Genomic DNA, 24,264 nt, shown 5'->3' on the forward strand with positions numbered 1-24,264 from the left:
TCCACTTAATCATGGGCTATGTTGATTTATCTGAGTAAGGTACCTATTTATAATGGTACATCAATCATCGTTCCTTACAAGTTTTGCTCCATAAATTCAATATTTGCTTTTATACACTGCGTTATCAAAAATTAAAAAGCATAAATGTATTGCGTATTATGTTACTTTGGAACTAAAAACTACTACTTTAATTACTTAACAACTAAAAATTTTAGAGCAATGACCTGGTCCAGTACCGAATACTTAAAACCCAATTAAAGTTAGGTTTTTAGGGGCCCTCCATAGCCTAGCGGTAAGATGCGCGGTAATAAAGCAATACCATGCTGAGGGTGGCTATGTTCGATTTACGGTTCTGGGCTACACGAAAAAAAAAAATTCACAATGAATGTATTCGGCAAAACACATACATTTTTGCCATTGTGGTTTCTTAATGGAATATAAAACAAATTGCAATGAAGGTTATGCGGCACTGCATAAGATAATCATAACATGAAACTTATACATTTCATGTAAAATGAGTATATACATCATAAGAAATTTTATATAATAAATATAAAGTTAATTTATGTTATACATTGGGGAAATAGTAATACAATCATTAGGTTGATAAATGTAGATTATTGCTGTTACGAATGCTGTTTTCTTGAATCTGAAATGAATTTAAACTCGAATATTAGGCATTTTGTTTATTATCAATTATTTTGTTATTGGCTCGTTTATTGGCACTATTGTAAACGAAACACCGCACTGGATGCTCGGAAGATTCCATGCAACGCTGCACATTAAGGGGATCCAAATAATCTTCCTTATTGTACCGCTTGCAATTCTCCGGTATCGGTATCGAAAAGTTCGCTAGATTGCATAGCTAATGTGCGATGAAAACTATATAACGTGTCACAGATTAACTCCCCGGCACTCTGCAGCCGTACTGCCGGATGGACCCGCCCAGCGAATCAGCATCGTTTTTATGCTCCACCACGACTGCTTAACTTTCCGTACAATCTGGTTTAGCATGCGCGTCCTCACATGATCGTGTAGTCGGTAGTTCCCTATGAGGTTCCATCAAATTTAAAGGCAAACCATCCCAGGAGCGGCTCAGAATAACTGCAACATAAAATTTACTTCGAATTTATTGATTGTTGCGTATAAATATATGATATTATTTACCATTTTTAGTGCATTTTTACACTTTTTTCTCTGAAACACTTTTCCTCATTCCCTGTTCTTCGTTAGAAGCGAGCAGTTTGTTTTTTTGATTGCTCTCATCTCGCGTGGAATTCTCGGAGTGTTTTTCTTCATTAGGGGAAGGAGGGGCAATATGCCCCAGCTAAGCATAGACTGGTTTTATACCTTTGCTATAACGATTTTCATGGGTGTTTCTACCTTACGCAACAGTTAAACAATATACCTAGCTGATGCCATATTAAAACTAGCAAAAATTTCAATCATATTGATAATATTCACATTTCGAAAAAGTGGTGATATTTCGTTGCCGGAAAACTCATGAGGCAAAACGCCTTTTAACAGGCAGCTCTTAGGGAACAACGTACCATGCGTCGGCACATCAGCATTCTGGTATGGACAGTGCATGGAGACGCGAGTACATTGTAGGATAGTTCCACTAGGGCGTTTTGCCTCGCTGAAATGTTAGATGTTTCATCAAAATGTGGAAAATTTCAGTTTTTCCTACATTCCTATATATTATTTTGACACTTTTTTCGCCCGTTTTGTTACGGACATATTAATGACGGTAAATATGAGGGAAACCACAAAAGGCGTTTTGCATCGGGGGGGCGTTTTGGGGCCTCTTCCCCTAAATATAAGTAAATACCCGAAAGTCGTTTTGCCCCGGTGGGGCGTTTTGGGGCCTCTTCCCCTAGAAGTTTTTTACACTCGTTTTTAAAAAACGCGTTTTATGCCCTGTGACTGGGAAGCAGCACACCCTGGCCGAGACCTCCGGTGTGTCTGTTGAAGGCACTTCCGGCTACGACAACATGCCGGATCGCAAGTCGCAGCCCTTTCAAAAGCTGCATCATCACCAGCAACAGAAAGTGCGGCAGTCATCTTGCTAGCGAAGCCCCCATCCCAGCCAGCCAATACGGCGACAAAAGCCTGCCTGCGGAGGAGTCGCAATCGACGCTGGTACGCTACCTACCTACAAAAAGCTGTTAGGGGAACTGGGGGTAGGACGCCCACGTTAAGGAAAATGCCATTTTTATCAATGAAAACCACCATTTCAGCCAGTTTTCATCAGCGCATACTAAAGAACAGCATATCTGCGACTGACTACCGATGACAGATATCTAATTGTACATTTTATTGCACAGAAATTTGATTTTTAAAAAGCACCCGAAAAATATTGATTTTGAAACCATGCGGGGTGGATGGGTTAAAACGCGCATGTGTTTATCGTACTGATTTTCATTTTAATTGCCTACATTAAGGCAATTAACCGAATGTTTCAGCTGTTTCGGTCATACGAAATGAGCATGGGCGTACTGCCCCACACCGACCTCAGAAGTTTGAAGGCCCATCAAATCATTTTAAGACCAATTTTGACGACGATTTCGTGTGGAACATAAAGAACACGAGTAAGCAGCATGGCTCATGGCTCAATTTTCAATTTACCAATGAATAACAGCGATAGAAAGACTAAATTTCACCGAGCTAGAATTGCATCAAAACACGCAAAAATCATTTTTTCGAGTTTTTCATGTGTAACTAGAGAAAAATCATGAAATATATGTATCCAATGGCAATATTTTTCATTGATTCATCGTATAGACTATTTAAAATAATCACAATGGGGATATTTAACCTTATTCAGGGGTGGCGCGTTTTAACCCCTATGGGCGTGTTACCCCCACTTCCCCTACTGTCGGTAAATATCTCGCCTGTTGTTTTTGGTCTCTCGCTGCGAGTCTCGCATCTTGTGAATTGGTAGTTCAATTGGCAAGTGGAACTATGAACTGGTAGTAAGTTGGCAAGTAGAACTATACTAAAAGTTCATCAGATAAAGGTTACTTTTTTTTCTCGTTATATATATATTTTTTTGTTATACTTTTTTTCGTTGTTTTTTTTTCTCGCTATATTTTTTTTTCTCTATATTTTTTTTCTCTTCCGTTATATTTTTGCCTTTCTCGTATACTAAGTATACGGTAAAGGCTATATGATCGCTCCAAAAACAAACTTTTTATAGAAGGCCCGGAGACCCATAGTGTTATATACCAATCGACTCAGTTCGACGAATCGAGGTGATGTCTGTGTGTGTGTGTGTGTGTGTGTGTGTGTGTGTGTGTGTGTGTGTGTGTGTGTGTGTGTGTGTGTGTGTGTGTGTGTGTATGTGTGTGTGTGTGCGCAAAACTACTCAAAAAATGTCACTCATTTTTCGGGCACTTATCCTCAACCGATTTACTCGCAACAAGTTGCATTCGACGCAGAATCCTGTCTCATTGTTTCCTATTTGAAATTGGCCAGATCGGACTATGGGATCGAGAGTTATGGCCAAAATACAAATTCATACGAAAAAATCGCGTAAAAAATGTCACTCATTTTTCGGGCACTTATCCTCAACCGATTTGCTCGCAACAAGTTGCATTCGACGCAAAATTCTGTCCCATTGTTTCCTATTTGAAATTGGCCAGATCGAACTATGGGATCGAAAGTTATGGCCAAAATACAAATTCATACGAAAAAATCGCGTAAAAAATGTCACTCATTTTTCGGGCACATATCCTCAACCGATTTGCTCGCAACAAGTTGCATTCGACGCAAAATCCTGTCCCATTGTTTCCTATTTGAAATTGGCCAGATCGAACTATGGGATCGAGAGTTATGGCCAAAATACAAATTCATACGAAAAAAACGCGTAAAAAATGTCACTCATTTTTCGGGCACTTATCCTCAACCGATTTGCTCGCAACAAGTTGCATTCGACGCAGAATCCTGTCTTATTGTTTCCTATTTGATCTAACTATGGGATCGAGAGTTATGGCCAAAATACAAATTCATACGAAAAAATCGCGTAAAAAATGTCACTCATTTTTCGGGCTCTTATCCTCAACCGATTTGCTCGCAACAAGTTGCATTCGACGCAGAATCCTGTCTCATTGTTTCCTATTTGAAATTGGCCAGATCGGACTATGGGATCAAGAGTTATGGCCAAAATACAAATTCATACGAAAAAATCGCGTAAAAAATGTCACTCATTTTTCGGGCACTTATCCTCAACCGATTTGCTCGCAACAAGTTGCATTCGACGCAAAATCCTGTCCCATTGTTTCCTATTTGAAATTGGCCAGATCTAACTATGAGATCGATAGTTATGGCCAAAATACAAATTCACACGAAAAAATCGCGTAAAAAATGTCACTAATTTTTCGGGCACATATCCTTAATCGATTTGCCCACAATAAGTTGCATTCGACGTAGAATCCTGTCCCGTTTTTTCCTATTGAAAATTGGCCATATCGGACTATGGGATCGAAAATTATACCATTTTTTTCATGGAAAAATCGCTAAAAAAACTCATTCATTTTTCAGGCACTTTTCCTCAACCGATTTGCTCGCATTAAATTGCATTCGACGCAGAATGTCTCATATTTTCTTATTGAAAATTGGCCAGATCAGACTATGGGCTTAGAAGTTATGGTCAAATTACTATTTATTGTGAAAAAGAGTTCAAAAAATTCTAGCACTTAGACTTCATCTATTTCACAAGATACACAAGTTCAACAAATCTGGTTGCAGTAACCATATTGTGACTGAATCCGGTCATATAGAAGTTACTGTGATTGATGTGCAATATGTGTGCTTCTCAGGTCGCTCGCAACAGATTGCATTCGACGCCGAATCTTGTCCCATTGTTTCCTATAGAAACTTGGCCGGATCGTACAATTGGGTAAAAAGTTATGGCGAAAATACTAATTTTAAAACTACAAAATAAATTTTTGAAAAATTAAATTTTTTGCTCTTATGCTCATCCGATTTGTTTGCAACAAATTGCGTTTGGCGAGATTTTTTTTTATGCATATAAATAACATATATGAAAAATAAGACTAATCCACATATTGGTGTTATTTGAGATTTTTCCAAACCTTTTGAACGAACGAGAAAGGCACCATCACCGCTAGGTGGATTAATCTGGGTTTTTCGTTATTTTTTTTTCTCTCGTTATATTTTTTTTTCGTTATATTTTTTTTTTCATTATATTTTTTTTCGTTATATTTATTTTCGTTATATTTTTTTTCATTTTTTATCAATTGTCCCACTCACTTTTTCATTTACCCGCCATTTTTTTTTCTTGGACGAGTTGGGTTATTAACAGCAGCTAGTGTTACAAGCTACAACGCGGAGACTGCCCCTTATTACAGCACGTTTTCCCACTTTATCCTTTTCGTTTTTGGAATAACCGCAATATTCTGCGTGCTCTTTGTTTCGATATTGGAATCAATTTATTTTTCGTTGCGGTGATCATTCTCCGCAATGGAAACTGATGACAAAGGCGGGGGTGATTCGCGATTCGAAATTTCGGACGATGATTACATTCCATCCCCGAGCAATTTAATGAAACCGGCTTAACTCCCGATGAAACTGTTTTTCAAAAACAGGTAAACGTTCAAGTCAGCAACTCAAATTCTCCTGGGATTTTTAACCTGCCTTCTCCTGATCCTATGGATACTAACCAGGGAAGTGGATCAACACCCCCGGCGACCCCCCGCCTAAAAGCGTACCCGCCCGGATCTAAGGGCCCATTTCTGGTTTTGTTTCGGCCCAAAGGTAAACCGCTAAACAAATTGCGAATCGAAAAAGATCTGGCAAAATTGTTTCAGGGCATTATTGAAGTGAATGCCCCAAGCCGTAATAAGTTGCGAGTCACTGTAAGTGATCGTGAACAGGCCAACAGAATTGCTGCCTTCGAGCTCTTTCGATTGAAATATCACGTATACATCGCAAGCAGTGAAGTCGAGATAGCAGGAGTGGCCACCGAGCCGTTTCTAACATGTGCTGACATCAAGACTGGTACTGGGGGGTTTAAAAATCGAGCGGTCCCAACGGAAAGCGAGCAAGATGCAGGAGACAGCACCAACGCGCTTCTCAAAATGTTTCTGTCGTTGAACAGAATACTCGACCTTCCCCTGGAAAATTAGCAACTGGTGGGAAACCCCAAAAAATTTCTTCTATTGGGTTCAAGTTTGCGGCTGGCAATTTCCCGCCACTTCCTGCTTTGGATCATAACTCGTACCGTCCAATCGCGATGTTGTCGTGTATACGGAAGCTGTTAGAGAAGATGATTCTCAATCGGATCGACAGATGGGTCGAATCAAATGGCTTTCTATCAGATATGTACTCAATTTGGATTCCGCAGAGGCAAGGGAACGAACGACTGTCTTGCGTTGCTTACTACAGAAATTCAACTGGCCTATTCTCAACAAGAACAAATGGGTTCAGTCTTCTTGGACATTAAGGGGGCTTTTGACTCAGTTTGCGTTGACGTTCTTTCAGACAAATTCCACGAGTGTGGGCTTTCACCAATACTAAATAACTATTTGTACAACTTGTTGTCTAAGAAACATGAGTTTTTGTCATGGAAACTCAACAACTTCAAGAATTAGTTACATGGGTCTCCCCCAGGGCTCATGTTTGAGTCCCCTTCTTTACAATTTTTATGTTAGAGGCATCGATGGATGTCTTGTGGAAAATTGCTCGTTAAGACAGCTTGCGAATGACGCTGTTGTCTCCTTTACAGGAACAGGGGCGGGCGATCTGCAAGGACCATTGCAAGATACTCTGGACAATTTGTCTACTTGAGATTTGAAGCTGGGTATCGAATTCGCTCCGGAGAAAACTGAGCTGATTGTCTTTTCTAGGAAGCATACGCCAGCAAAATTAAAGTTTCATCTTAGGGGTAAGAAAATCTCTCAAGGCATTTCACATAAATACTTAGGGGTCTGGTTCGACTCGAAAGGCACCTGGGGAATGCACATTAGACATCTGTATCAGAAATGCCAACAAAGAATCAACTTCATGCGGACAGTTACCGGTACGTGGTGGGGAGCCCACCCGGAGGATCTGATAAAGCTATATCGTACAACGATTTTGTCGGTTATTGAATACGGTAGTTTTTGTTTCCAAGCCGCCGCGAAAACTCATATTTTGAAGCTCGAACGCATTCAATATCGCTGTCTCCGCATCGCGTTAGGCTGTATGAACTCGACTCATACAATTAGTTTGGAGGTACTCGTGGGAGTACTTCGTTTATCAGATCGCATCACGGAATTATCCTTCAGATTCCTCATTCGGTGTGAGGTTTTAAATCCATTGGTAATTGAAAATTTTGAGAAGCTAATCGAACGAAACTTCCAATCAAAATTTATGACACTGTACTACTGGTACATGAGCCTGGAGATTGGCCCTTTTTCGAATGTTCCCAATCGTGGTTGCTTCTTAGACTCCTCCAGTTCTTCTGTAGTTTTTGATCTGTCCATGAGAGAAGAGATCCATGGAATTCCAGATCCTCTCCGAATGGAGTGTATACCACCAATTTTCACAAGTAAATACAGCCATGTCACTTGCGTCAACAAGTTTTTCACCGACGGGTCAAAAATAAATGAATCCACTGGATTTGGTGTCTTCAACGAATTGCATAGCGCCGCTCGAAAACTTAAAAATCCTTGTTCCGTATACGTTGCAGAATTAGCAGCTATACAATACGCATTAGAGCGAATTTCCTCTCTTCCCTCTGATCAATACTTCATTTTTACGGATAGTCTCAGCTCAATGGAGGCTATACGTTCAATGAGGCCGGTACAGCACTCACCGTATTTCCTAAGCGAAATACGATCCATATTGAGTGCTCTATCGAATCGCTTTTACACTATCACTTTGGTATGGGTCCCTTCACATTGCTCGATCCCGGGTAATGAGAGAGCGGACTCACTTGCCAAGGTGGGCGCTATGGAAGGTGATATATACGAGCGTCAAATCGCCTTTAATGAATTTTTTTCAATTGCTTGTCAGCAAGCCTTGCTCAGTTGGCAACGAAAATGGGATGAAGGAAATTTGGGTAGGTGGTTACATTCCATTCTCCCGCAGGTTTCGAAAAGACCTTGGTTCAAGGGGTTGGACCTTAGCCGAGACTTTATTAAGGTAATGTGTCGGCTAATGTCCAACCACTACTCACTAAACGCGCATTCCTATCGAGTAGGGCTCGCAGACAGCAATAGATGCGGTTGTGGAGCAGGCTATCAGGACATCAATCACGTTGTCTGGAACTGTCCCGAATACGGTATTGCCAGGTCCGATTTATATGCATCCCTCCGGGCCCGAGGGAAACCAGAAAATGAGGACATTAGAGATGTGTTGGGAAAGCTTGATCTTGACTACATGGCCCTTGTTCACAATTTTTTGAAGCGCATCAACGTCATTGTTTAATTCCCTCTCCCCCCATTCGTAGGGCCATGTCCACCTTGTTTTCTCCCACTCCGCTCGGTAGAAACGTTTTGCTTGTATCATTACAGTTTGTCCCTGTTCTGCACCACACCAATCATCATGGAAAGACTGCACCAACGTTACTTACGGACATCAATTTTGTATGTACTCCTTAACCTCGACCAAGCCGCGAGTTTTTCGGCTCCCCAACACTAACATACGAGCAAAAGCTGAAATTGTAATAAAATATCAATTGACTTTCGGCTCCGTTATGCCTTCGAGCGCTTGAGCCTTCAAATAAATAGTAATTAAAAAAAACACTTTCCTCCGGCAGCAGAATGAATATCACTGACGGCTGTTTTTTTTCTCTCATATCGCAACGTAATCAAAAGTATAAGTTTTGCTTAATACATATTTGCCATTCGATGCGATAATACTTAATATATGCACTTTAAATAAATATGATTCAGATTTGTTATGAGAATCATATTCAACATCTAATTGATGATAAAAACGGAATTTAATAAATATAATGATTACATTTTTTTACGTATGGGCATAAAAGTATCATTGTGTTAGCCTCATGATATATGGTACCTTGGCTTAGAAACCCGACTAGAAGGTCATACCAAAATTATATCAACCTATGTTATTATGTTATGCAAAATTTTTATAACAAAATTTGTTAGAAACATGGTGCAGGATGTTGTTAAAATATCTAAATTTCTATCAAAAATTATTCTACTGGAAACACAAAACTATCAAATTTTGATACATTTTTATCATAAAAATAACAAATTTTGATAAAAATTCATAACAGAATCAGATAAAAAATATATTGTTTATGTGCAGTTGGAATTTTTTACAGGTCGTGATAGGTCTCCAGATTGTGATTAACAATCAGAAATTTTTGTTTTTATATGTACAAGAATATTTTACGAAAACATGAAACTAACAACATTGCAATAAAGGCAACATTTTCAAATTATATCAGCATTGTGATATCTATGGCTGGAGGACTTTGCTACATCTAATTTAATTGTCTACTGTTGGGCAATTCGGTGTTAAGCATTTTTTAAATCATATTATGATAAAATCCTATTACAACATTTGAAAGATAATGCTGCTAAGAGCAAAATTGTATCAAAATAAGTTATAAATATTACAATATGTTAAAATTGTGTTCAGTTTCTGTTATGCTCTTCTAGTCGGGAACCTCGCTGTCACAGTGGGGATGTAATGCCAATAAGAAGGGGAAGAAGTTAGGTTTATTAGATTCAAATACGTACTATTTACAGGGAGAAATAATTGTAGATAAAAATTTATTACCAGAGTAGGTACTCCTAATTGTTCTAATATAATAAAATTATAATTAAAATTAAACGGTCTATTCGAAATTGTGTACACGCATTAAAAACGTTCCTGAATGATTCCGTGATTTCCACACAGACTCTCCAAGAAATTTAGTATTTAACTTTACTGATGTATGACAGTTTTTAAAATATAGTTGTTATTGATACAAAATAGATTTTTTGGAGTGCTGTCAAAAATCGACTTTCAAAATATTCGGGGGAAATTGACCTTCTCCAAGATCTTGCTTTGATAAAATTAGAAAGGTGCCCTCAGATTGCTGTGCGTATACATGAACGATTTTTGTTATTGAATTCGACAGCACATGCAATTTTAAAATTTGGAGAGGCTTGATACCCTTTCTATTATATATATGCAATAAATATTTTTTCCTGCCAACCCTTCATCAAATCTGTCGAATCAACAAAAAATTAGAAGCCTGAGAACAGATTTATATTTTTTAGAATTTTTTCGCAATTTTTTTGTATGGAATCAAGTGTCCCCATATTGAGGCAATAACTTCAAATCCAAATATCCTAAAGCTTTGATGGAATGTTGACATTTTTATCAGTACAGATCATTAAGCTAATTTATGGCTTTGTGCTGTGAAAAAAACGAAACCGCTATTTGGTCGTTGTTATGAAAAGTTGTTCAAATTTTGCGTGGCCAATAAAAAAATCTTTAGGAAGGTCAAAATATACAAACCACTTGCACAATAAATAAGGTTGTCAATCCAAAAATAACTCACCACATTAAGGTCATTTGTTTAGAGGATATATACTAAAAAATACGCTAGAACAAAACTACTTTAGTTGTCGATAAAACAGGGGGTGATCAAGTCTCCCCGGGGATCAAGTCTCCCCACCTTCCCCTATAGGTGACAATTTGTTGAAAAACTAAATAAAAACATTACTCATAATCCCACCTTTATTCAACCTCAATTAGAGATTTAATAAGAGTAGCCGATTATTTCGGAGAAGCAAAAAGTCAACTACGCCATAGCTCCGGTTAGCGCAGTAGGCGCTCAATACTGTGAAGGGTGCCCTGGTGCTTCACAAGCTCGGTTAGCGGTTAGGTTCTTTTTAGACCCTCCTCCTAACAATTCTACAATTCTTTCGTAGGCACGGTGAGCATAAAGCCGCGTCACACCGAGAATTAGGGGTCATCTGTATGGTGGACTTTTACCACTGGAACAGGCAATCCGTAGCGTTATTCTTAGCCAGATTACTGGCTGCCGACACCACATAGCTATCTTGGCTGTTCGGGAGAGAAGTTAACATTGATTTTACGTCAACTCTCAATGTGACCGAATAGCCGTGAAAAGCCGTGAAAAGTATGAAGACAAGCTCGTTTACCATACATGTCTTTGTTAGAAAGTCAATATCTCGATTCTTAGCGATTCGATTGGGATGTTTTTTTTGTTAGCAAGCCTGAGATAACTTGAATTTTTATTCAATGAAAGTTACATTTATGCATATATTTTGCTTATACGTGTTTACGTTGAAAAATATGAAAACAGGTATGTTGTATGAAGCCCAATATAAAAAGGAGGTGTCTTTATAATTATTTCCACTTTCTGAGGTCAACATCAATAGAAATGTAAATAACTCATTCAGAGTCGAAAGCTCAAATTGAAAACATGTGCCTGCGAATGCCTGCGCTGCGAATCGAGATTTCGATCCTCAAACACGATGAAAATGTATGAAAATCATGCTTGTCTTCATACTTATTTCCGGCGGAATACTGTATCCATCCATTGCACTTGTCACACAAGTTACATACTCATGCAATGGCGGGCATAGAAAAGCTGTCAATTAATAACTGAGGAATTGCTAATAGAATACTAAGTTGAAGAGCAGGCCACGTTCCAGTTGGAATGTAGAGCCATTGAAGAAGACGAAGAAGTGTCATACCGTTTGCGAAAAATTTGGGGCCGAAAAGGTTTCAAAATAACAATAAAATTAATAAGAAAATTATTTTGAGCTTTTTATGGAATGTCTTCACTTGTCATAAGACGAGTTTGTACCATTCCATTACTTGATTGTTCCTTGACAGATACGTATTTCGACCTCAACAGTAAGGTCGTCTTCAGTGTCTCGTACTTGACTCGACTTCGAGCACGAGACACTGAAGACGACCTTACTGTTGAGGTCGAAATACGTATCTGTCAAGGTACAATCAAGTGGTGGAATTAAATGTGATGGTACAAACTTGTCTTAAGACAAGTGAATAAAATTGATACTATTGGGATTGTAGCCAAATCAAGAAGATAATGTTGCCAAAATCAGAGGTAGACAAAAACAGTTGTAGCAAAAATTAGGATGGATGGTAATACAATTAAACATATAGATAAACCATCTGGGCAGTACCACCTATTCCCGTCCACGATGTTTAAGTCTCGGCCGCATTCCAACCACATTGCTTGATGCTTTGCACATCACTTGATTTATACAACTAACAGGCGTTCTAGTATTCTTTTTTGCGTATAAATACGACCAAAAATAAATCAACAACAATAACAATCTTTTGCAATAAACCTACACTGAACCAAAACATCATCCCGAAAACGACTGATTTGTAATTCCCTCTGCCTGTGACATACCTCATCCTATAACCATATGACAAACTAGATCGGATGATTTACCTTCGCAAATTCGAATGCCAATCATTCGATGAACGAACTATTTGCATACCTTTGTCAGTTGATTCATCACTCTATTATAATTAAGACTGTATGAACGAAAGATAATCATCGAGACATTGGATGATGTTTAAAACAAACGCGCCCCTTAACGAAAATCATTTGAATTCGAAATATTTTTCGGATATTGTCATTCAACCATTGAGCATCGCACCGGTCTGGAATATTCAGCGCAACAACTGAGACGCCATAATAGATCAGCTTTGAGCTTGGCTTCGAGAGGAAAATATTTTTAAAGAATGTTTTATCGACTAATCAGGTAAGAATAATACATATAATTAAAAGTATTCTGCTTCAATATCTACATTAATCCCTTTGCAGGAAAATGTGAACATGCTGCTCAATCATCAGATAAAGAAAACCGGAATATTCAGGATGCGATGCGAGCGAAAAAATGCAAGTCTTTGAAATCGGAAAATGGCAGCAGTGTGGTTTTTGTCTTCTTGTGGGATTTCACTCGGACCTATGAATGTCGGTTGCGCTAAAATGGTGAATCAAGTGACATGAGAAACAATTTTCGAATCTGATTATTTTCCTGTGATGAGAAGTCCGGAGTAGTCATACACGAAGGAAACGTTTTTCTGCAACTTTTCCAATCTTTCTTCAACTTTCCCGTGTATTACTAAACGAATGTTTATTGTATTATTTATAAAGTGCATGGAAACTCGAATAAAATGAAAAAATGTGTTGGAAAACATCCGAGTTGAATTCATTTCAAATATTTCCGTTTCAAATATAATGAGAGCAAAATGCCTAGCAAAACCCAGATTTTCCTTCATTATTCAAATTTGTTTCATTTTATCAAGGTCTGTATCTAAGTCAAAAGTAATATCCTGTAACATACGGTTCCAATAAGAATATCTTTCGACCATCGTATGACTGTCTTATGAATGATTGCAATCTTCCACCAAACCAAACGAATGATCATCATCCAAAAAGCGGATGACAATCGTTAAAGGGCGGCGGCAAAACACTTTTCAGTCGTTGTTGGGCGGATATTTTGGTTCAGTGTATAAACTACATACATTGGGTTAGAAACTGATAAGTATCGACAAATCTCACCTGTTTGTGTTCCTCCGCTAAAATGGTCCTGGTTGGCGTTATTTCTTCTATTTCTATGAAACATCTCTATCACAGCTTTCCTGTTGAGTTAGATAAAACAGAAAGTAGCGTTCCTAAACTCCTACACGAAGGGTACTCATACAAACCTGAAGTTTTGCCCACTTATACAGTACAGTATGAAGTTGATCCCAAAATTGGTTATGAAGAACAGGTAGCAGTAGTACTGAATGAGTATAGTCAAACTAGACGGTTCGGTCTGAAATGCAAAAACTAATATTAATTTCAACTACATATCAGCTCACTTTTCAAGGTAGAGAAACAGAGAAACAAACAACAACAATTTAAAATATAAAATGTAACAGCGCCTGTGTGTTCTGGAGACTCTAGAAGAAAAAAACACTATGCATGCATTCTGCGGGCTAGTTATGAAAAAATCTACGCTCATGTGGCTACGTGTAGGAGTTGCCATTGCGAAAATATATTCACGTGCAACGTGCTAAGCCTCAAATGAATAACGATCTCTAACATCCATCAAGTGTGGGGATATTTATTACTTGTTTTACCTTGCGGAAAATTGACTGTAAAAGAACCGGTTCAAATGCAATTTATCGCAAATATTTTTCAATTTTTAACATTTTTTTTTTACAGTTCTCAGTAATGTAATGCGACTCAGCGGTACAGTTTAAATAGTGAGCACATGATGTATACTTTGAATTTTTACGCAGCTTCTTCATGCTTCTCGTATCCTGGCGTATTGAGCAATGAAGAAGGAAAAATCTGATGCACGCAAATGAGAATCGTGCTCGCCGATTTTGATTGCAAAACATTTATGAATATATGATGTACGAAGGCGAGGTATGCCATATGTTTTGAACACAACAAGGGTGCTGTATGATACATTCCACATATCCAATATCAAAAAATAGCATCATATTTTTCTTGGTTCTACTTAGACATCCCCGCATTGAAAAGCAAAACAGCTCCACCAGGTACACTCTAGAAGGAACTCTTAATAATATTGTTTATCAAGCGACCGGATAATCTGCGATGAGCTACATACCCGCAACTTTGACTCGTGGCGCTATATTAAATTTGCTGGGCGTAACAGAAAATCTGTGGCACCATTAAAGAACTTGGAATCGGTCTTATAGTGCTGGGCAAAACTTACTAGCGCTTGGTGTTTGTTAGCCAATTGTTGAAGTATGTGCATTGGTCAGGCAGATTTCTTCAACGTGCATTTAATGCAGCAGCTGCAGTATACATGCACTGGTGTATAAATTTTGCAGGCTTCCACGGAACGGTAATCGGAAGCACCTACTTTCTCCGCGAAAATATCTACGAGGCCACATTGAAATCACCTAGCCAAGAAAAAACGGAAAACCAATCCGACCACATGCTAATCATTAGTAAATTGTTTTCCGACAACACAAACGTATATACCTAATTCAGTGAAATGGATAATTCGTAGCTGTTCAATTTCATATAAGATAAACATATAAAAAATATGTCAAGAAAACGAGCTTATTATAAATAGAAAGTTGCGACAAGCAAGACATCCGGACTAGATCGGAGGAACATGGCCAATTTGGTATCGATTCGACTCCTTCTTCTTATTGGCATTACATCCCCACACTGGGACAGAGCCGCCTCGCAGCTTAGTGTTCATTAAGCACCACAGTTATTAACTGCGAGGTTTCTAAGCCAAGTTACCATTTTTGCATTCGTATATCATGAGGCTAACACGATGATACTTTTATGCCCTGGGAAGTCGAGACAATTTCCAATCCGAAAATTGCCTAGACCGGCACCGGGAATCGAACCCAGCTACCCTCAGCATGGTTTGCTTTGTAGCCGCGCGGAGGGCCCTTTCGACTCCTCTTTGCTGTATTCTCCTGTGCTGTAAAATCAGTAACGCATCCATCAGAATTAAAATAGCTGATTATTTGGAAATTGGTTATCCCAATCATTTTTCAGTGCCGAAAGCCATTTGGCCGAATGCCACTAGGCCGAATATACCATTTGGCCGAACAGACCATTAGGCCGAAAGTCATTTGGCCGGATAGGTCATTTGGACGAATGGGTTGTTTGGCCGAAAGGGTTGTTTGGCCGAAAGGGTCATTTGGCCGAAAGGGTTGTTTGGCCGAAAGGGTCATTTGGCCGAAAGAGTCGTTTGGCCGAATAGGGTCGTTTGGCCGAATGGGTCATTTGGCCGAAAGGGTCGTTTGTCCGAAATGGTCGTTTGGCCGAAAGGGTCATTTGGGCGAAAGGATCGTTTGGCCGAAAAGGTCGTTTGGCCGAAAGGGTTGTTTGGCCGAAAAGGTCTTTTGGCCGAAAGGGTTGCTTGGCCGAAAGGGTCGTTTGGCCGAAGGGTCATTTGGCCGAAAGGTCATTTGGCCGAAAGGATCGTTTGGCCGAATGGGTCGTTTGGCCGAATAGGTCATTTAGCCGAATAGTTTATTGAAAAGTGAGAAATTAGGAATAAGAAGAGTGACATCTCACTAATCACTTCGCGCTTCTCTTTTTCAACAGTGAGAAATGAGAAATGAGGAGTGAGAAGTGAGACCAAATGACTCTTTCGGCCAAATGACCCATTCGGCCAAATGACCTATTCGGCCAAATGCCCCTTTCGGCCAAATGACCTTTTCGGCTAAATGATCCTTTTGGCCAAACGACCCTTTCTCCCAAATAACCCTTTCGGCCAAACGACCCTTTCGGACAAACGACCTTTTCGGTCAAATGACCCTTTCGGCCAAACGACCGTTTCGGCCAAACGATTCTTTCGGCCAAATGTGCCTTTAGGCCTAACGCCCTTTTCGGCCAAATGACCCTTTCGGCAAAATGACCCATTCGGCCAAACGACCCTTTCGGCAAAATGACTTTCAGCCAGGGTTAAAACATAACCCTTCCCCTTAAAATGCTATGTAGTTTGTGTTCGACACCAAATTCAATTAAAGGGGCATTATTGAGTAACTGAAATGAAAATTGAAAATGAAGAAGTTTACCAAAACACCTGATTAATCCCCCTAGCGGTAATGTTGTCTTTCTCGTGCATTATAAGAAAATGTATATTAGCTATAGCGCAATCCAGCCTTTTTTTTCAATAGGGAACAATGGAACAACATTCTCTGACGTATGAAACTTGTTGCGAGTAAATCGGTTTAAAGTAAGTGCCTGAAAAAGAGTTAAAATCATTTCTGCTCACACACATATAGACATTCATACACACGTACACACACAGACATCACCTCAATTCGTCGAACCGAATCGATCGGTATACAACACTATGAGCGTTTGGGCTTTCTTTTAAATGCTTTTGGCGCAATTATATATAGCTTCTACGTATAATTAGTACACGAAAAAGACAAAAATGGGCAATATTTCAAATTCATGTACATATCTCACAAAATGGTGAATTTGGGCAGAATTTTATTCATGGTCCTCAAAGCTTAAGAGTTCAATAGTGTAGTACATGATGTTTTACTGCGGGGTATTGCGGGGTATCAAACTGTTTTGTTCGTTAAATATTGCGTAAAATACGCTTTTGCAAAACTAAATTCTGTACGGAGCTATTATTACATCATCAAGACTATTACATGGATATGTTTAAGAGCTTTGCAACGATATATAAATATGTTACTTTTGAGACAAAAATATGACAAAGATGACCGTTTTCCCAAAAAACGTAAAAATATTATTTCTAGGAGGGTCTAGTTTGAACGCCCCTCATCCCTCCCCAAAAAATTAAAAAAATAAAAACCGTCCTGATTATAAAAATATAGGTTATAAGCTATGTAATCATCACATTCTACTCGCAAAAAACGAAAATCAGCCTTTTGGTAGTTTTGGTCACTCCTTTGTATGGGGCTGTCCTATTGTGCAGTGGTGCGAATTCTTAATCTCAGTGGCTGAAATTTGTAGGATGTTGATACCATTGCCTCTTCAAACTTACTTCCTAGCAGTGAAAACTGGAAATGGTTAGCAGCAACAATCAAAGATATTGCGAGAAGATTGAAAAATTCGAACCGGGGTCCGACGGTCGACTGTCGGAAAGCTGTTCCGCAAACGTCAAATCACTTGTTGCACGGTAAAAATTTTTGGTTTATTTTTTCGGTGTGAATGTTGATTATTAAAATCAACGGGAACATGCAACTTTAAACGAGTGTTACATGCCGCTATATTTTTTAAACAAGTTTTATGATACTTTGAAGGCATATTGTCGTATATTTACGTGATTTTGAAACATTTTAGATTTCTCGAATATTCTTGATATCAAGAAATATTTATCAACACTTTTCGTACAGTGCATGCCATTTTGAAGTTTCCGATACTCAGTCTGCTTCTTCGTCTTTGCTCCGCAAAATTAGAATTTTTCTCTTTTCTCGCAATAAAGTAAACAAAAGAAATCTTCTCTCATTGCACACGCAGCCCGTAGTGACAGTCCATTCAGTTCATTCGCTGGAGCGTGAAAGTGACGGCCCTATATAAATGCTTGGGTGAATACTATCACTTGAAAGACAAAGACAGGAAATTTGTGCCAAATGATCATCAGCTTCAGCCCGCTGTTGGCAAACCGAGTTGGCTAAGCTATTCCTGCTTTGTTTTTCTGACTGAAAGGGGCCCCATTATGGAACGTACACACGGTCAAGCAGTTTGACCAACATTGGCTCCACCTATCGTTTATTCAAACATCCATCAAGTTTTACCAACAGCGACACGAACAATCAATTTATTTGACCAACAATATCACACACGAACGACCGAAGCACCAACTCGAGCACCAACCATCAAAAAATATATGGGAGTTTGTGCAACTTCACTACAAATGCTCAAACATGTTCGGCGAACCTTGACTCCACCCCCGACAACTCAAACCAAAATCAAACGGTTTTATATTCTTCCAACCGAGCCGCCAACTGTCAAATGGTTGTTCGAACAACTTCACACACGTTCAAACAAAGTAGCAACCGAAGCGTTTTCTTGGGGGCGGAGTCAATGTTCGTCAAACTGCTTGACTGGTGTGTACGTTGCATTACGCTCCGACATGTTGTTCAACTTTGACTCCTTCAATAACTACGTAATGCAAAAATTCAAGCTCTATCTGGTAAAAGGGCGAATGTCGCAAGAGAGAATTCTGTTCGTCGACTTCCCCTCTTTTGAATAAAAGTGACAAGAAAGGAATTTCTTTGCACTTTATCACCTCAGAATGCAAGTTCGCATTGTTTTCTATCGTTCTGAGGTGATAAACTGCAAAGAAATCCCCTGCTTGTCACTTTTATTAAAAAGAGGGGAAAACGACGAAGAGAATCCTCTCTTGCGACATTCACCCTTATTCCAGATAGAGCTTGAATTGGCCATTTTCGACCCCTCATCGACGTATGTCACACTTTTTGTATGAAGCAATAGCGTAGCCATTGGAGCTAATTGCGTAACTCCTTAACAGGCAACATTGCTGCTCATGGCGCGAAAGATAGCACACACAAATTCAGGCTACTATGTTGCACTGTACATTTCAGTGATGCCCTCAAAGAAGTTCAACGATCATGACTAAAGATTCGCAACCTGTATTAAAATTGATTACTAATTATAGGGGCGATCAATCAACATGCGGTTTTCGTTGGGTGAAAACTGTTGAGTATTCCTTTTAGCTATGCAGGTTTTCTTTTAACCTGCGCTTAATGGGGAAGCGTCGTTAACAAAGTAATGAAAAAATATATTCTCCATACTAATTTGCATACAAACTTGAGACATCTTGTGCGAAATCAGTTTTAATCCAAATGAGCTCAAATTTTCAGAGGACACTCAGAACATGATAAAGAATCAGATGAGCGCTGTGGAACAAAATCGATTTTTGAACCACCCTAATACCTATCTATATAAAAAAAATGAATTGAGGTTTCCTTCCTTAGGATTTAATTCGCGAACGGGTTGACCGATTTGCAAGTTTTTTTCCATAATCGATACATTCTGGGATCCGCAAGGTTTGTATATAAACAGTTGGTGAACAATTTAGGTCAGCTGTGGAGAAAAAACAAAACAAACGCACGGAAATTGATTTAGAGTGCGGGGCTACAAATAGTTCATTGTGACATTTCTAGACTAACATTTGAAAAGGGCATAACAGCCAAAATGTATTCCTTCTGATTCCTCGTCTACATATATACTGCCACTAACCGCAAATCAGACTTATCTGGATATTGCGTCCATATACAGATAAGTCTGACTTGCGGTTAGCGGCAGTATAGTTATATATGTAGACAAAGAATCAGAAGGAATAAATTTTGGCTGTTACGCCCTTTTCAAATGTTGATCTAGATTTGCAACACCCGGGCAAAGCTGGGTTTCTTTCGCTAGTACACTAATAAAAACGAACTGACTGTGCCTCACAAATTTAATATTAGCCTTGATGCTAGTAGATACCCGAGCAGGAGAAAAAAAAACTCAAAATAACGTACATACTGTTTTTGATGAACCACACTGTTCATAAGTAAGTAATGTAAGTTCATAAGAGGTACATAAAAGGTAGAGTATCTTTTATACCAAAAATATGCAATATGCAACAAACTTCAGACATAACATTTTTCTGTTATTACAATACCAAACGCTCAAGAAATTATTATCTGTTTGGTAATAAAATACCTGAGTATGTTATGTCTAAAGTATTTTGCACATTTATGTTTGGACTTATTTCATGTCTTTTGTACCCCAAGTTCATACCAACTCGTTCCTGCACGGGTATGTTCAACTATGCACTTAGATGTTGTGCACCGTACGGTATACGTAATCGAGAATACGTAGAAGGAATAATTTACAAAAGCAATAGAAAGGCGCACGCAAGAGCCGCCGTTATCGACTCGCTACGGCAGAATATCATGCAACCCAATGCATGTCCTCAGTAGGCAACTCGATTACCTTCCGACGTACCTACTTGATAGGTACCGATGCATGCCTGTCCCAGGTGAAGTAAGCTTCCGATAATAGTTCATTTGTCCGTCAGGTGGCAAATGTTCCACGCTGATAAGCTTAATTTGATTTTAATGCTACCATTTTGTCCATTCTCCTGCTGCGAAGCTTCGGCCCCCCTAATCAAAGACTGATTGGCAGGTCTTATGAAAGTGGATGGATCACTGGGAGTTTGAGCGAGAAATTGCGAACATAGTTTTACATCAAGCATTTTAAGCGAGGTGCTGAATGGCAGAGGCACACTTCTGGGTATCGATTAACCGGCAGTTGTCACAAGTAAGATTGATTGACTTGGGTTTTCATGGCTATTACCCTGCAGTTAGCACTTCCGTGGATCGATAATGCATATGTTCCTAGGAAGTACGTAATGACACAGGCTTACTTGTTGCGGTTTCGTTCACCCCAATTGCTTTTGAGGGATTGATTAGATACTGCTGTGATGCATTAGATACACATTTTCTCGGCCACGCCATGCAAGTCATGCTGCACCATGCTGAAACCACAGATCTGATTAGCGTCTTGTACAGTTATTTCGTGGGCAAATTCTTTTTAACCACAAGTTCTTCTGTATGCAGTAGAAGTTATAAACACAGCACTGATTCTTAGCTCATTAAGTCGAATCGGTTTATTGTTGTGCTACATGTGATTTTGATGACACAGTTTTATTCATAACCAGGAATATTTCTCTTAGTATTTCAAGCAATATGGTATCGGAAGGTATTCATGGCAGACTATTTGCACACACTCCTCTAAAGCCCCAATGAATTATTGGCAGTGGCTGATTTTCTACTCGCCGCTTCCACATCCAGGCGCTATCGTATATGCGCAAATAGCCAGCATGAGTTAATTGCCAGAAATTTGTATGGCGAAAGACATCTAACGTAGGTTTTTTCAAAATTAGGAACTTTCCATGAAAAACTATTTGGTACCGGTTATGTAGGAAGGTGTCCGCTACTACGCCTACCAAATATTTTTTCGATGGAGGGGCTTAATTTTGAAAAATCGAACCTTAGATGTCTTTCGCCATACTGATTTCAGAAAGTTAACTCCTAGTGTGCAGCTGTAATTACACTCAAAGCAGGCGATTCATTAAATCTTTAAATTCAATTTCAACTAGCTGCATCGTAAACACGATTCCGGAGGTGTTTTGGCAAAATAATGTTTTTTCTTTGGTTTTAAGTCTGTGCCGGGAATTAAACCTGGCCGTAAATGCCATCCGTAACTCTACACATTTTACCGTCGACCAAGTTTGTTACAATAACAACGTGGCACTAGGGATGTTATAATTGTTCATATGGTAATGCTTTCTTCTTCTTCAATGGCTCTGCATTTCAACTGGAACTTGATCTGATTTTCAACCTAGTATTCTATTAGCATTTCCTAAGTTGTCAATAGCTTTCCAATGCCCGCCATTGCATGAGTATGTACCTTGTGTTGCCAGCACAATGGATACACTATGTCAGGAAGCTTCCAATCCGAAACTTTTTAAATGAACAGCTAGTAGAGTAGAGAAAAGAGAGTAGATTTAAGTGAGTAGACAAAATTGCGAAGTGTGAAGCGTGAATAGTGAGACATTTCTCACTTCTCATAATTGAAATATCGTGAGAAAAATGAAGAGAAATGTGGAGTGTAATAAGTAAAAAGTGAGATGTGAGTAATGTGAAGTTAGAAGTGAAAAGTGAGAAATTAGAAGTAAGAAGTGGGATTTGAAAAGTGAAAAACAAAAGTAGGAGGTGAGGTAAGGTGAAAGGTAAGACGTGAGAAGTGAAAAGTCAGAAGTAAGAATTTAGAAGAAATGTGAACTGAGAAATGCAAAGTGTAAAGACAGAAGTTAAAAGTGAGAATTAAGAAATGAGAAATGAGAAGAGAAAAGTGAGATTTGAAAAATTAGAAAAAAAATATGTGAGATGTGACTAATGAGAAATAAGTAAGGAGATGTAAGATGTTAGCAATTAAAATCGAAAAACTAACCTATATTTCTCACCGCCTTTCCTTCCATCTTCAATCTTCCTTCTTCTCTATTTATTCTTTATTTTACTTCTTCCTCCTTTTTCAACTTTTTTCTTATTTTTGTGCCTCTTCGTTCTTCCTTCATCCTTCTTGTTTCTTCAATCCTTATCTTCCTTCTACTTTCTTCTTACTATCATCTTTCAGCCTTCTTCACTCTTTCTGCTTCCTCCTATATTTTTCTGCTCTGTTTTTCTACCTTCTTCCGTTTACCTACTCCTTCTTGCTTTATTTTTCCCTTTTCTTTCTTCTTTTCTCCTTCATTTTTTTCTTCTTTTTTATTCTATCTTCTATCATCCTTTTACCACACCTGCACTCGCTATGTTGTGATAACTTTTTACTGTTCATTTTGAAATAACTTTGGAATGTCGCCGTTATCCCGTGCAGAATCAGCGCTAGCGTCATCAAAAAATACCACTGTGCGCTAGTGTCGTTTTGCATGCAAAAGCATACCAGCGCCATCGTGTTGTCAAAATGAGATCGTGAGTTGCAATGTCGACGTCAATGGTGTTGAAGTTCGGTTTGTTTGTTTACACATGTTCTGAAAGAAATTGTGTTCGTGCCTCCATGTCTGTTTGTTACCAACCGTTTTTGGTAACAATGTTGTTATGTGTTGGAGAGGCCAGCTGATGGTCTGGAGAATATTTATTGTTATTTTTTTATTCAAATTGTATGTTTATATTTCTAATTTAAATGTCTAAGTGTATAATAATCGTCTGCTTCCACATTTTTGTGTTTGATTACGATGTTTATTTTACGCTTAGTAGCTTAAGGTGTATTTATTTATTATTTATTCATTTTTGTTATGTATTCCGATTGTAGATTTTCTTTATTTATTCAGATGCATTGACGGCGAATGTAAACAAATGTAACATTTCACACGTCTGCGCTCTCCAATAATTTTCGAATACACTATGCATGACCTAACTTTGAATCGAGTCTCGCTCGTCAAAGATCTAGGTGTTTCACTGGACAGTAAACTTCGTTTTAGTGAGCACATCTCAACCACAACAGCTAAAGCTTTCGCCATATTGGGACTTATGAAGCGCAACACCCGAGATTTCAGCGATATTTACTGCCTCAGGACGTTGTATACATCGTTGGTTCGCAGTATTCTGGAGTATGGCGTAGTCAAATGGGCGCCGTATCACGCAACGCAAATAGCTAGAATCGAACATGTTCAGAAGGCTTTCATCAGATTTGCGCTACGAAGGCTTCCCTGGCGTAATAGACGTGAGCTGCCTCCATATGAGCACCGCTGTGAACTCGTGAGTCTTCCTACATTGAGGAGTAGGAGAATGCTTTATCAGAGGCTCTTCGTATTCGACCTTCTGCAGAACAACATCGACTGTCCTTATCTCTTGGCGAAACTCCGTTTCAATGCCCCCGAAAGAACAGTAAGGAGAGCAGACTTTTTCCGACGCCCTGCACACCGTACATTGTATGGGCAAAAAAATCCGTTTGACGTTTGTTGTGAATGTTTTAATGTTATCAGTCATTTGTATGATTTTAATTTAAGTAAACGAATGTTCAAGTCGCGTATTAGTTCTTAAGTTTTTTAGTCTGTACGATGAACAACATAGTCGAAGACTGTAAATAAAAAAATAAAATAAAAAAATTATTTATTTACTTATTCATTTGTTTATTTATTTATTTATTTCACTATTTATTCAGAGGCTTTATTTATTAATTTCATTTATTTATTTATTTATTTATTCATTATTTATTATTAATCTATTTATCGAGATACTTTA

The 24,264-nt window shown here is 38.7% G+C and overlaps 1 protein-coding gene across 1 annotated transcript in view; it reads right to left on the reverse strand.

Moving 5' to 3' along the window:
- Positions 1-24,264, reverse strand: part of LOC134215237 (growth hormone secretagogue receptor type 1) — a 58,199-nt gene that overhangs the window by 1,006 nt on the left and 32,929 nt on the right. Inside the window, exons 5-6 of the mRNA XM_062694459.1 lie at positions 13,690-13,799; positions 13,544-13,623 (exon numbers count right to left, since the gene is read on the reverse strand). Coding sequence (XP_062550443.1) covers positions 13,544-13,623; positions 13,690-13,799 — 190 coding nt within the window. The remainder of the gene's footprint in view (positions 1-13,543; positions 13,624-13,689; positions 13,800-24,264) is intronic.

Source organism: Armigeres subalbatus, chromosome 2 (assembly GCF_024139115.2).
Source record: "Armigeres subalbatus isolate Guangzhou_Male chromosome 2, GZ_Asu_2, whole genome shotgun sequence".
NCBI lineage: Eukaryota > Metazoa > Arthropoda > Insecta > Diptera > Culicidae > Armigeres > Armigeres subalbatus.